The following is a 14,167-nucleotide window of genomic DNA, read 5'->3' as shown; positions in this document are numbered from 1 at the left end:
ACATTTTATATGCTGAACTATGTCAAATATTGGCCTGTTGGAAACTATAACTCCCTACTACATCGCACAGTTCAGGCTAGAACTGATATATCTAGAGAAACCATGCAATGTGCGCTTTGAGTTCACAGAAAAAAAGGGTTAATCGCTCAGCACTACCTTGACTACTATAGATATATCGTTGATATTTAAGGTAACATTATTTGCAGGCGATAGTTACATTTAGCTCCTTTTTGAAGGACTAATATATCTTGGCCCTTCTACACAATGCTTTCTATCTACCTTGACTTGTTTAGACAGAGTAACAGGATGTTAAGTAACAGGATGTTAAATGTTGTTTTTTCCAGTGTGTCACGGCTGATCTTTGTCCGACACATGGGAGGAGTCCTGGCGGTAGCCAACATCAGAGGAGGAGGGGAGTATGGAGAGACCTGGCACAAAGGTAACAGACACAGGTTGCCAGTCACTTGAGAGGAGAGGACTCCTGTTATAGATTCTGATTCCTAAACTTTACACACACACACACACACTCTCACCCGCTCTGTCCCTGTGTGTGTGTTTCTTCAGCGGGCATGCTGGCCAACAAGCAGAACTGCTTCACGGACTTCCAGTGTGCAGCAGAGTACCTCATCAAGGAGGGCTACTCATCCCCCTCCAAACTCACCATCAACGGAGGCTCCAACGGGGGCCTGCTCGTAGGTAGGGCCCGCAATGATGACATCACTATAGTTTGTTGTTGATGCTTTTAGTCAGTGAGCTCACACCCAGTCTGAAAACCAACCCTAGCACTGCCCTAACCTAACACAGTTTTGTTGACATCCTCCTCACCTGTATATCTGTATGTGTGTGTGTCTCTTGCTGCCTGCTAACCTTTTTGGTGTGTCCAACTTCTCACCTGTGTGTGTGTGTGTGTGTGTCTGTCCATCCCTCTCCGTCCCCCAGCGGCGTGTGTGAACCAGCGGCCGGAGCTGTTTGGCTGTGCCGTGGCCCAGGTGGGCGTCATGGACATGCTCAAGTTCCACAAGTTCACTATCGGCCACGCCTGGACCACCGACTTCGGCTGCTGCGATGTCAAGGAACAGTTTGATTGGCTCATCAAGTGAGTGCTCCTCCTTGGTCAAAACCATTCATCTTGGGGCAACAGGGGAAGCGGGTTTGCAAAATGCTATCATATCATGCAATTATACCGTTTATAAATTGGTCAGATATACACTGAGTAAACCAAACATTAGGAACACCTTCGTAATATTGAGTTGCACCCCCCCTTCCCCTTTGCCTCAGAACAGCCTCAATTTGTCTAGGCATGGACTCTACAAGGTGTCGAAATTGTTCCACAGGGATGGTGGCCCATGTTGACTCCAATACTTCCCACAGTTGTGTCAAGTTGGCTGGATGTCCTTTGGGTGGTGGACCATTCTTAATACAAACGGGAAACTGTTGAGCATGAGAAACCCAGGCAGCATTGCAGTTCTTGACACAAACCTTGTGTGCCTGGCACCTACTACCATACCCCGTTCCAAGGCTGAAAAATCCTTCTTTAACCTGTCTCCTCCTCTTCATCTAAACTGATTGAAGTTGATTTAACAAGTGACATCAAAAAGGGATCATAGCTTTCAACTGGTTTGACCAGTTTTCACCAGTCTGTCATGGAAAGAGCAGGTGTACTTAATGTTTTGTATACTCAGTGTATAGTCTCACAATAGGGGTCGTCATGTGTTAGTGTGAAAATGTTTGTGTGCAGTCTGTTACTGTGTCTGTGATGTTAGTTTATCTGGGTGTATTTTAGCCCCAAAAATATAATCAAGCACACTGTATTTTTATGGGTATGATTTTTCCTGATTAATCAGGAACCCCTGCTTTTCTGACATAACCTTCTAATCATACATGATACATCATTGAAATGTACCTTTGGCCAAACCAATCTTATTTTTTCTGTTATCATCCCTATTATTTGCCTGCTAATGATGGTGATTCACCCACATGTGGATGTGCATTGACTTTGACCCATGCCGCAATCCTCTTTCCTGTCTCCTAATGTCCCCCTCCTCTCTCCGCTCCGGCCAGATACTCCCCGCTGCACAACATTCACGTTCCCGAGTGCGAGGGCGTCCAGTACCCCTCAGTCCTCCTCCTCACGGGCGACCACGATGACCGCGTTGTCCCCCTGCACTCCCTCAAGTATATCGCCACACTGCAGCACGTGGTGGGCCGCTGGGCGGGCCAGAGTAACCCGCTGTTCATCCACGTGGACACCAAGTTGGGCCACGGTGCCGGCAAGCCCACCAGCAAGGTCATCCAGGAGGTGGCTGACACGTACGCATTCATCGCCCGCTGCCTCAACATCTCCTGGGTTAAATGAGGTGGTGGAAGACCTCCGACACATACGCCTTCATCACCCACTGCCTCGAAATTTCCTGGGTCAAATGAGGTGGTGAAAGACCTATGTCCATGGAGCGCTGTGGTTCTAGTTCCCCCTTCTCTCTTTCTTTGTGGAACTCTCTCTGAAAGTCTCTCTCTTTCTTGTTTCTCTGGTTGTCTTTTTGTATTTATCACAAAGCTTTTATTCAGCTGTTCCCTCCTCTCATCCTCTCTTTCCTTTTATATCTCTGACTTGAGCAGTAATCAATGTCAACACTAACCTGTGTTTCTGGTCTGTTTCTCTCCCCCTCTCTCTGTTTCCCAAATCTGTATTAACCACCCCTCATTTTATACATGCTCATCTCCTCTCTTTCTCTTGTCTCTCCCCTCCCTTTCCCTCTCTCCCCACGTGTGCCTGTTTTGGGCATGCGCTCCAGGACAGCAGAAGTATACAGTTAACCCCCTGTCTCCATCCCTCATCCTTCTGTCCCCAGTACCCTACCCCGCAGGGGCCAGCCCCAGCACATACCCACCCTCATAGCTCTTCCTCTTATTTGTTATCCTCTGTATTATATTCCATGTGTATTTTGGCTCTGATCGGAAAACCCTTTGTTCAATGTCGAAAGATAAGTGATACAGGGTTGGACTTATAACACTTAGTTATCAGCCTAGAGGTCAAAGGTCAAGGCTGCACATGTCATCAGTAGGGGGCGTCATAAAATGAAACAGCCCCCAATTGGTGCAACCCCCTACATACTACAATTTTATTTATTTATCATTTGCAGTACATTTGGAAGGCTTTTGCTCAGTAAAATCACTAGGTAAATGATTTTAGAATTTAGGATTAAAACTGTTCTATGGTCAGGGGGAGGGTAATGCAGAAAGAAAGTGTGTCTGCATGTGTGTTTGTGTGAGTCTCCACATATCCTCTCAGACTGATGTTAATTTCTACCTCTTGACATGTGCTGATTGTTTATCAATTAAAGGGATATAAACTAACTGCAATGCCACAACTTCAATAAAAAACATTTTGAACAGTGCTTTTTTTGTCCATTTTGTAACTCTCCTTACCTATTAGGTAGCTGATAAACTCATAGGAGCAGTGCAGTTAAATGCATTTGTCCTGTTTTTCTTTTACACTGAGGTCAAAATAACAATAAGAAATTGTGAAAATGATAATGCCCTTTTTGTATATTATATTATTATTATTATTGTATAAGAGCTGTTCGAAAAAATCGCCTGGAATTTCAGCCTGTTCAGGTGGGATGTAATTTTGTCCTTCTGCATAATGTCACCCGATTATAAGAGACCAATTGATGTTCATCATTTATTTCAATATTCCCTCCTAGTTTTGGTGCTTGTCCCGCCCAAAAGCAAGAGAGGTTGTGCAGTATGGCTGCCTTTGCACTGTATTCCATCAAAACAATCACTTTGTTTGATTTGAATGTGATTTTTTAAATTCATAATCAACTGTCAGAGAAGTTTAGTCGAACCTCATGTACAGCACACTGCATTAGACTACATTGCAAATCATGCTAGGTACACGTGGATTTGCCAGCAGCTCCTTCAAGCATCGCAAATATCTTGAAATCCATGCAACCATTCATGAAGTGTCTAGATAGTTATTTTTCTAGAATAAGTAAAGGACATGCTTTTCATGGGTTGCATGCTTCGTCACAACATTGTTTTGAACGTTCTCTTGAGGACTGATGCCCAAATGAACGTTCTACTAGCCACTTAATGGCATTCTCTCAGCCGCCATGTGCTGATGATGCAAATCATTAGTAGGAAAACCTTTTGCCATCACTGTGATGTCGCCAGATTGACTAGATGAAGTATAACTTTAGCTAGCTAGTTAAGATTGAAGGTCCGTATTTTGCTAGCTAACGTTAGCATTGTTGTGTAACTTTTCTAGCTATGGCAATTGTTATCTCTCTAAAGTAAATTTGACGATATGATAAGTGATGGCAAAGTTGTTTTCTACTAATTACTTGCCTGCTTCAGCAATGTCATCGTATTTCCAGGCCACTAAAGTGTCTCCTCAGATAATGTTAAATAGATTGCTAGCTACCAGTCTGTGAGCTAACTAATGGTAGCTTGACTGCTGTTCAAGCTGCAGTCACTCAAAACGGACAAAGGTAGCCTACTTAGGGTTCTCCCCAAAGAATGTACGAGAGGCGCTGTGCCAGTTTGTGGACTGGCTGCACCACTATGTAAAAAATATAATCTAGATTGCAGGAAATGACAGATACAAGTGTTAAAAAATCCTAACCCTATCCCCCCACCTTGTTAAAAAATACTGGGGAGAACCCTGCTACTTGATTTAACTTATCTTTTTTATGTTTGTGTATTCTTTGATGACTGTACAAAATTATATTTGTCATTAGGTATTAGCGCTAAAATAAACTGGCTTGTGATTGGATTTGTAGCTACTAGCCTGCCAGCCAGAAGAGAGAGGGTAGCTATTATTATTATTAGCTAGATATCTCATTAGTTGTATGTTTATCTGTGATATGACTCACAAATAGTAAGCCTTCTGGCTGTTGAATGCAATAATTAATGTATAACCCTTAATGCCTTATGATAGATCAAATGATTAATGACATTTCAGGCTGGAGGTCTAGCTAGTTTGACTTTGCTACAGGCATACATTATATTATTTCAGTTATGGACTATCAGATATGAAATTGTTTTCTCAAATGTGAGAGTGAAAAACTTAGGATTATAAAATGTAACTTTGTCACCTTGCCAACAGGTTGATAACTTGTAACTACACAATTCCCTTCTATTCATGATCCCCTTATGTGCTAAAGGATGAGGAGGACCATGAGGTCATGGACTTCTTGGTAGAAGATGCTTTTGATGACGAGCTACTTGGTGAAGACTAGGACGAAGAGGATGAACATGGACTGGCAGAGAAGCAGCTGAAATGGTTCCCCCACAACCCTCCTAGGTTGATGCTGGTGGTGGCTGCTGTATATACCGAGCTGGTGGTGCAGGTCGTAGAAATTCTATAGCCTGGTCCTAGATCTGTTTACGCTGTCTTGCTAACTCCTAATGTATGATAGTTGTCATGCCGTTACCATAGCAGTTGGCTTGGCTATACATAGGAGTTGGCTGTATAGCACAAACGGATCAAAGGACAAGATAACATTTGGCTGATTGTCAGAACAGAAAGAGTGAAGCTTCAATGTACAGTGGGGAAAAAATGTATTTAGTCAGCCACCAATTGTGCAAGTTCTCCCACTTAAAAAGATGAGAGAGGCCTGTAATTTTCATCATAGGTACACGTCAACTATGACAGACAAATTGAGAAAAAAAATCCAGAAAATCACATTGTAGGATTTTTAATGAATTTATTTGCAAATTATGGTGGAAAATAAGTATTTGGTCACCTACAAACAAGCAAGATTTCTGGCTCTCACAGACCTGTAACTTCTTCTTTAAGAGGCTCCTCTGTCCTCCACTTGTTACCTGTATTAATGGCACCTGTTTGAACTTGTTATCAGTATAAAAGACACCTGTCCACAACCTTAAACAGTCACACTCCAAACTCCACTATGGCCAAGACCAAAGAGCTGTCAAAGGACACCAGAAACAAAATTGTAGACCTGCACCAGGCTGGGAAGACTGAATCTGCAATAGGTAAGCAGCTTGGTTTGAAGAAATCAACTGTGGGAGCAATTATTAGGAAATGGAAGACATACAAGACCACTGATAATCTCCCTCGATCTGGGGCTCCACGCAAGATCTCACCCCGTGGGGTCAAAATGATCACAAGAACGGTGAGCAAAAATCCCAGAACCACACGGGGGGACCTAGTGAATGACCTGCAGAGAGCTGGGACCAAAGTAACAAAGCCTACCATCAGTAACACACTACGCCGCCAGGGACTCAAATCCTGCAGTGCCAGACGTGTCCCCCAGCTTAAGCCAGTACATGTCCAGGCCCGTCTGAAGTTTGCTAGAGTGCATTTGGATGATCCAGAAGAGGATTGGGAGAATGTCATATGGTCAAATGAAACCAAAATATAACTTTTTGGTAAAAACTCAACTCGTCGTGTTTGGAGGACAAAGAATGCTGAGTTGCATCCAAAGAACACCATACCTACTGTGAAGCATGGGGGTGGAAACATCATGCTTTGGGGCTGTTTTTCTGCAAAGGGACCAGGACGACTGATCTGTGTAAAGGAAAGAATGAATGGGGCCATGTATCGTGAGATTTTGAGTGAAAACCTCTTTCCATCAGCAAGGGCATTGAAGATGGAACGTGGCTGGGTCTTTCAGCATGACAATGATCCCAAACACACCGCCCGGGCAACGAAGGAGTGGCTTCGTAAGAAGCATTTCAAGGTCCTGGAGTGGCCTAGCCAGTCTCCAGATCTCAACCCCATAGAAAATCTTTGGAGGGAGTTGAAAGTCTGTGTTGCCCAGCGACAGCCCCAAAACATCACTGCTCTAGAGGAGATCTGCATGGAGGAATGGGCCAAAATACCAGCAACAGTGTGTGAAAACCTTGTGAAGACTTACAGAAAACGTTTGACCTGTGTCATTGCCAACAAAGGGTATATAACAAAGTATTGAGAAACTTTTGTTATTGACCAAATACTTATTTTCCACCATAATTTGCAAATAAATTCATTAAAAATCCTACAATGTGATCTTCTGGTATTTTTTTTCTCATTTTGTCTGTCATAGTTGACGTGTACCTATGATGAAAATTACAGGCCTCTCTCATCTTTTTAAGTGGGAGAACTTGCACAATTGTTGGCTGACTAAATACTTTTTTCCCCACTGTACTTGAGAACTACTATAGAAGTTGTTGGCTTTATTACAGGAAATATAGAAAAGAGAATATGACGTGGTTTGCCTGTGTGGCACCTGAATGCAAGGGCAAGAGGTTGTGTATGATAGTGATGTAACTTGCACTTTGTTTTCAGGTTTAAATGAGAATGTATTCCCCAAACTGTATTCTTTCAATAAAGTTGTTTCAATAATATTATATTACTTGTGTATGTCTTTCCTTATCATATGTAAGACACAATGCTTTCTGTAATTTGTTTTGGTGCAGATACAGTGCCGTCATAAAGTATTCACATCCCTTGACTTTTTCCAGATTTTGTTGTGTTACAGCCTGAATTTTAAATGGATTAAATAGAGATTTTGTTTCACTGCCCTATAGACAACACCCCATAATGTAAAAGTGGAATTATGTTTTTAGACATTTTTACAAATTAATACAAAATTAAAAGCTGAAATAGCTTGAGTCAATAAGTATTCAATCCCTTTTGTTATGGCAAGCCTAAAGTTCAGGAGTAAAAATGTGCTTAACAAGTCACATAATAAGTTGCATGAACTCACTCTGTGTGCAATAATAGTGTTTAACATGATTTTTGAATGACTACCTCATCTCTGTACCCCACACATACAGTTATCTGTAAGGTCCCTCAGTCGAGCAGTGAATTTCAAACACAGATTCAACCATAAAGACCAGGGAAGCTTTCCAATGCCTTGCAAAGAAGGGCACCTATTGGTAGACGGGTAAAAAAAAACAGACATAAAATATACCTTTGAGAATGGTGAAGTTATCAATTACACTTTGGATGGTATATCAATACACCCAGTCACTACAAAGATACAGTTGTCTTTCCTAACTCAGTTGCCAGAGAGGAAGGAAACCACTCAGGGATTTCCCCATGAGGTCAATGGTGACTTTAAAACAGTTACAACATTGTAGTTACTCCACAATACTAACCTAAATGACAGAGTTATTTTGTAAGGATCGGAATAGAAATACCTTTTACTGTGAAGGAGTTATATCTTCCAGATCTTGAGTTGTAAAACAGTAACATGAAAATATACTTACATGGCCTGATTTTGACTTTCATTATGACCTTGTTTATGACCCGAGATAGGTTTTATTTACACAAATGGGTCTTTCTATAAATAATGGGGCCAATGTGTGACACTGGGATCAACATTTCAAAATGGTTTGAAGCAAAAATGTTCATGCAAATTGACCCATAACTCCACATATACACCAACATAGGCACTTCATTGTTATTTTCAAGGACCACAATGTTATACAATTGTATAATTTATATAATTGTACATATAGGGTCTAATATAGAACCCCCCCCCCCAAAAAAAAAAAAACAGCATGAAAAAAAGTGTCAGAAAAGTAGACCATTACCACTTTAAGAAAATTCATTTTTTTAGGCCTTGCCAATGCATTGATATTCTAATTATTATTACATTCTAAAATATGTGAGAATAATGTGGACATTGCCTGACTAAATAGATTGGATGCATGCATGGTATGTGGCTGATGCAGGCACACAAAATAAAACCATGAATAACGGTAGCACTAATCTCACAATTTGAATCTCACCATCGCTGTTTTTATCATGAGAAAGTGACCAAAAACAAGGTTCCTTTTTTAATGGAAGGATTTGTATGGAAAGCCAAGTTGAAGCCAACATTAGATGTTCTCGTCCTCATACTGTAATAACCGCACGTGGTTTTACCACAACAGAGTAGCACAACACCCTTCAATTGAAGCAGCGAGAAACAAACGAAAGTGGACACGTCTCTCACAAAAACTGATCAAAAACGAAATCACGGGTAATTATAAGGGAGCAGGAGAACTTATAAATTGGCTACAATAAGGACTTTTCAAACACCAAATTGAGGAAAGGCCTATTCCAGTACTTGAATTCCTGAGCTCCAAATTCAAATTCAAGTAGGCTACTTCAAGCCCTGTGTACTGTTTAAAATTGCTGGTGTAACATGGAAAACAAAATGTATTTGTCATGTTATTTCATTACCAGATCATATTGTGAATAAGCCCACTAGGCTATGTAATGTGTTGTCATTATATCCAGAATAATTAATAGGAATAGCATTGGGTGTCGCGCAGGAGTCTATACACAATTGCACACCAAGACACAACTGTCTTCAATGCGTAACGAGGCACAAAAACATATGAAAGCATGAACACATTACCTTGATGCTTTCCCTGTTAAATCTAACAAGACCTTGCTGTAAATCAAGCAGACAACAGATAATCAACAGGCACAACTGTTTTCACCGGGGTAACGAATGAGACACCAAAATATTCAGGATATTCCTCACAAAACAGCTTTTTTCCAGCACTTGGGCTGTTGTTGCATTGCATGCGGTATCATGACAGCTGTTTTTCACTTGACTGTCATTCAGAAAATTCCTTCCTAGATCAGATGATGATGCTAAAGGGGACAAAACGATAAAATAGAATGTGTTGATACTGAAGATTATACCATGGGCTATTGTGTCTCAGAGGCCTAACACAGAAAGTAATACTAAGTATACTTATTATTGCTTACTGTGTTTGGCTTCAGATGCAGAGGTCTATAGTCTGCCCTGTAGATAATAGACCGTTTTAATGGAACGCAAGCATGCATTCTAAATAATTGTGGGAACCCTGACTACTTCCTCTCTGAAAACTTGTGGTTATGCTAGCTTGCTACACTTCCCACAAAGCAAGTAAAATTAATCTGACCAGCTTTGGTTCTTGCTGTTCTGTTCTTGGTTGTGGCTTGTGGGCCGGCACAAATGCCTTATAATCAAATATTAAAATGTTTAGATTTGTGTTGTGGGATCACTGGACATTTTATTTCTACCTGTTGCATGTGCTGAAGAGCAAGTGGCTCATTTTCTCTCCCATGCTTTGTTGCAGTGTTCCCTTGGAACTTGGGATAGATGTGTTCAGCCAGAAACTTAGAGGGATCTGTGGTGTGGCACCGATGCCAGGATAAGGTGACTAAGGAGGCAGTTGAAATCGGCGAGGGGGCTGCATCTTTTGGGGTTCTTGCATTGGAATTATATTGAATTCTGCTTATATAATCACGCTATACCACAATAAACATAAAGTTCAAATGCTGAGACTGCTTTTGAAATCTGTAGCCTATCTCTGCTGCGCTGTATCAGCACAATGGACAGCGCCCTACAGTTAGGCCATTTTGGTAATGAATATAGGCTACAAGATAGATAGGCTGTTTGTAATAGGTGAATTGCACTATGTGAATGCAGCCATACACACAGCTGTCTTACCAAAATAATTCACACTAAATACTGAAAGTACTAGCCTAGGTATTCATGCCTGCAAACAAAAATACTGAATAGCAGTTTGGCTTAGAATACCGAAACAACTGTGAATGTGAACGAATGCGAACAGAACAAAACAGTGGTACCAAGTAGTAGGCCTAGTAAACAAAATATCAGCTCGATAAAGGCATGACACAATCTATATTTAGGCTAGTTATATTAACAGTAAACAAACACAGTAAACAAAAGGCAAATGGAGATCAAAATAACCAAAACATAACCTACAGCCTAACACAGTGAGATGCAGTCATACATAGCTGTCTTGACAAATAAATAGGCTGCTGAGGGGAGGACGGCTCATAATAATGGTTGGAACGGAGCTAATGGAATTGCATCAAACCATGTGTATTTGATACCATTCCACTGATTCCACTCCAGCCATTACCACGAGCACGTCCTCCCCAATTAAGGTGCCACCAACCTCCCGTGGCCTATACAGGCCCGCTTCAAAATGGAAAACATGCACCTCGCTCGTGAGTTCAGCAACACATTGTGATATGGCACAATACACTTCTGTGAATCAAATTCGACCCACGTAATCAATTAAGCAATGCCAGCGTACCATAAACACGTTTCCAATATGTACTGTTCCATTAACAGCAACAAAAACCAATAGGCTACCAAGAAAACCATAATAGAATGTATCTATTTCTATGATAAAACATACTGATATGTAGCTATACCCAGGGGCGTCATTTAGGTTCTTGCATTGGAATTATATTGAATTCTGCTTATATCATCACCCTGATCTGCCACACATGCTATACCACAATAAACATAAACGTTTTAAAAAATGCTTTTGACCAAGAAGTGACAGGTAAAATGGCACGAAATCTCGTTGTGCTTTATCAACACCATGGACAGCGCCCTACACACTAAAGCAAGATTTTGATAAAAATCAACCAGATGGATGATTTTAAATATGTTATTGGGCCATAAACAGATATGGCTCATTAACCTTTACGGACCAAATAATTATGATCCACACTTCTTTGACAATATATAAAATAAATTATCAACCCTGCAAGCAATACAATACTCCATCCTTTTTACGCTGCTGCTACTCTGTTAATTATTTATGCATAGTCACTTTAACTCTACCCACATGTACATATTACCTCAACTACCTCAACTAGCCGGTGCCCCCGCACATTGACTCTGCAACGGTAACCCCCTGTATATATAGCCTCCCTACTGTCACTTTATTTTACTTCTGCTCTTTTTTTTTTCTCAACACTTTTTTTTGTTGTTGTTTTAATTTTACTTTTTTTGTTTAAAATAAATGCACTGTTGGTTAAGGGCTGTAAGTAAGCATTTCACTGTAATGTCTGCACCTGTTGTATTCGGCGCATGTGACCAATAACATTTGATTTGATTTTGATTTGATATTATGGTGGGAGATTACAATACTGTTTTAAATAGGTCAATGGACCGTAAAGGAAATCACACTACAAACTATCACCCTCATGCTCTTAAGGAAATCATGAATATATTAGAACTAGTAGATATATGGAGGCTTAAATATCCTGACCTAGTGAGATATACATGGCGGAGACTCAATCAAGCTAGTCATCTTAACTTATTTCTTATGTCATTCTCGTTGGCACCAAAAGTTAAAAAGGTGTTGATAGGGGACAGAATGCAGTCGGACCATCATATAATTGGCATATTCATTACTCTTACTGAATTTTCACGTGGGCGAGGATATTGGACATTTTATCAAAGCCTATTGGATGATAACTTGTTTTTAACTAGGACATAGGAATTGATAACTGATTTTTTCCCGACATAACATACAGTGGGGGAAAAAAGTATTTAGTCAGCCACCAATAGTGCAAGTTCTCCCACTTAAAAAGATGAGAGAGGCCTGTAATTTTCATCATAGGTACACGTCAACTATGACAGACAAAATGAGAAAAAAATATCCAGAAAATCACATTGTAGGATTTTTTATGAATTTATTTGCAAATTATGGTGGAAAATAAGTATTTGGTCAATAACAAAAGTTTCTCAATACTTTGCTATATACCCTTTGTTGGCAATGACACAGGTCAAACGTTTTCTGTAAGTCTTCACAAGGTTTTCACACACTGTTGCTGGTATTTTGGCCCATTCCTCCATGCTGATCTCCTCTAGAGCAGTGATGTTTTGGGGCTGTCGCTGGGCAACACAGACTTTCAACTCCCTCCAAAGATTTTCTATGGGGTTGAGATCTGGAGACTGGCTAGGCCACTCCAGGACCTTGAAATGCTTCTTACGAAGCCACTCCTTCGTTGTCCGGGTGGTGTGTTTGGGATCATTGTCATGCTGAAAGACCCAGCCACGTTTCATCTTCAATGCCTTTGCTGATGGAAGGAGGTTTTCACTCAAAATCTCACGATTCATGGCCCCATTCATTCTTTCCTTTACACGGATCAGTCGTCCTGGTCCCTTTGCATAAAAACAGCCCCAAAGCATGATGTTTCCACCCCCATGCTTCACAGTAGGTATGGTGTTCTTTGGATGCAACTCAGCATTCTTTGTCCTCCAAACACGACGAGTTGAGTTTTTACCAAAAAGTTATATTTTGGTTTCATTTGACCATATGACATTCTCCCAATCCTCTTCTGGATCATCCAAATGCACTCTAGCAAACTTCAGACGGGCCTGGACATGTACTGGCTTAAGCTGGGGGACACGTCTGGCACTGCAGGATTTGAGTCCCTGGCGGCGTAGTGTGTTACTGATGGTAGGCTTTGTTACTTTGGTCCCAGCTCTCTGCAGGTCATTCACTAGGTCCCCCCGTGTGGTTCTGGGATTTTTGCTCACCGTTCTTGTGATCATTTTGACCCCACGGGGTGAGATCTTGCGTGGAGCCCCAGATCAAGGGAGATTATCAGTGGTCTTGTATGTCTTCCATTTCCTAATAATTGCTCCCACAGTTGATTTCTTCAAACCAAGCTGCTTACCTATTGCAGATTCAGTCTTCCCAGCCTGGTGCAGGTCTACAATTTTGTTTCTGGTGTCCTTTGACAGCTCTTTGGTCTTGGCCATAGTGGAGTTTGGAGTGTGACTGTTTGAGGTTGTGGACAGGTGTCTTTTATACTGATAACAAGTTCAAACAGGTGCCATTAATACAGGTAACGAGTGGAGGACAGAGGAGCGTCTTAAAGAAGAAGTTACAGGTCTGTGAGAGCCAGAAATCTTGCTTGTTTGTAGGTGACCAAATACTTATTGTCCACCATAATTTGCAAATAAATTCATTAAAAATCCTACAATGTGATTTTCTGGAGAAAAAAAATCTCAATTTGTCTGTCATAGTTGACGTGTACCTATGATGAAATTACAGGCCTCTCTCATCTTTTTAAGTGGGAGAACTTGCACAATTGGTGGCTGACTAAATACTTTTTTTCCCCACTGTAGGTACAGCAAATCCCCTTATTGTATGGGACACTTTTAAATGTGCCTTTAGAGGCCATGCAATTCAGTACTCATCTCGAAAACAAAAGCAATTTAGGTCAAAAGAGTCCATACTAACAAAGGAAATAGAAGGTCTAACACAACAGATATATAGCAATAAAAAGTAACAGAGGCTCAGAATAAATTAGAGGAAAAACAAAAATAAATTGAGAAACTTATTCAAGAAAGATCAAGTGTAATATATTATAAAAATAAAGCAAACTGGATGG

General features: G+C 40.8%; 1 protein-coding gene across 1 annotated transcript in view; it reads left to right on the top strand.

Annotated features, from left to right (window-relative positions):
• The window catches only part of LOC311106876 (prolyl endopeptidase-like), a 41,522-nt gene extending 38,127 nt beyond the window's left edge, over positions 1-3,395 (top strand). Inside the window, exons 12-15 of the mRNA XM_084149264.1 lie at positions 345-439; positions 565-696; positions 940-1,096; positions 2,062-3,395. Of these exons, the coding sequence (XP_084005390.1) occupies positions 345-439; positions 565-696; positions 940-1,096; positions 2,062-2,356 (679 nt within the window). The 3' untranslated portion in view covers positions 2,357-3,395. The remainder of the gene's footprint in view (positions 1-344; positions 440-564; positions 697-939; positions 1,097-2,061) is intronic.
• Positions 3,396-14,167: the final 10,772 nt, after the last annotated feature.

The sequence above is a fragment of the Coregonus lavaretus genome (genome assembly GCF_964263955.1).
Source record: "Coregonus lavaretus genome assembly, chromosome: 31".
Classification (NCBI taxonomy): Eukaryota; Metazoa; Chordata; class Actinopteri; order Salmoniformes; family Salmonidae; genus Coregonus; species Coregonus lavaretus.
Note: the sequence above shows the minus strand (reverse complement) of the source record. Positions and strands in the feature narration are given on the sequence as shown.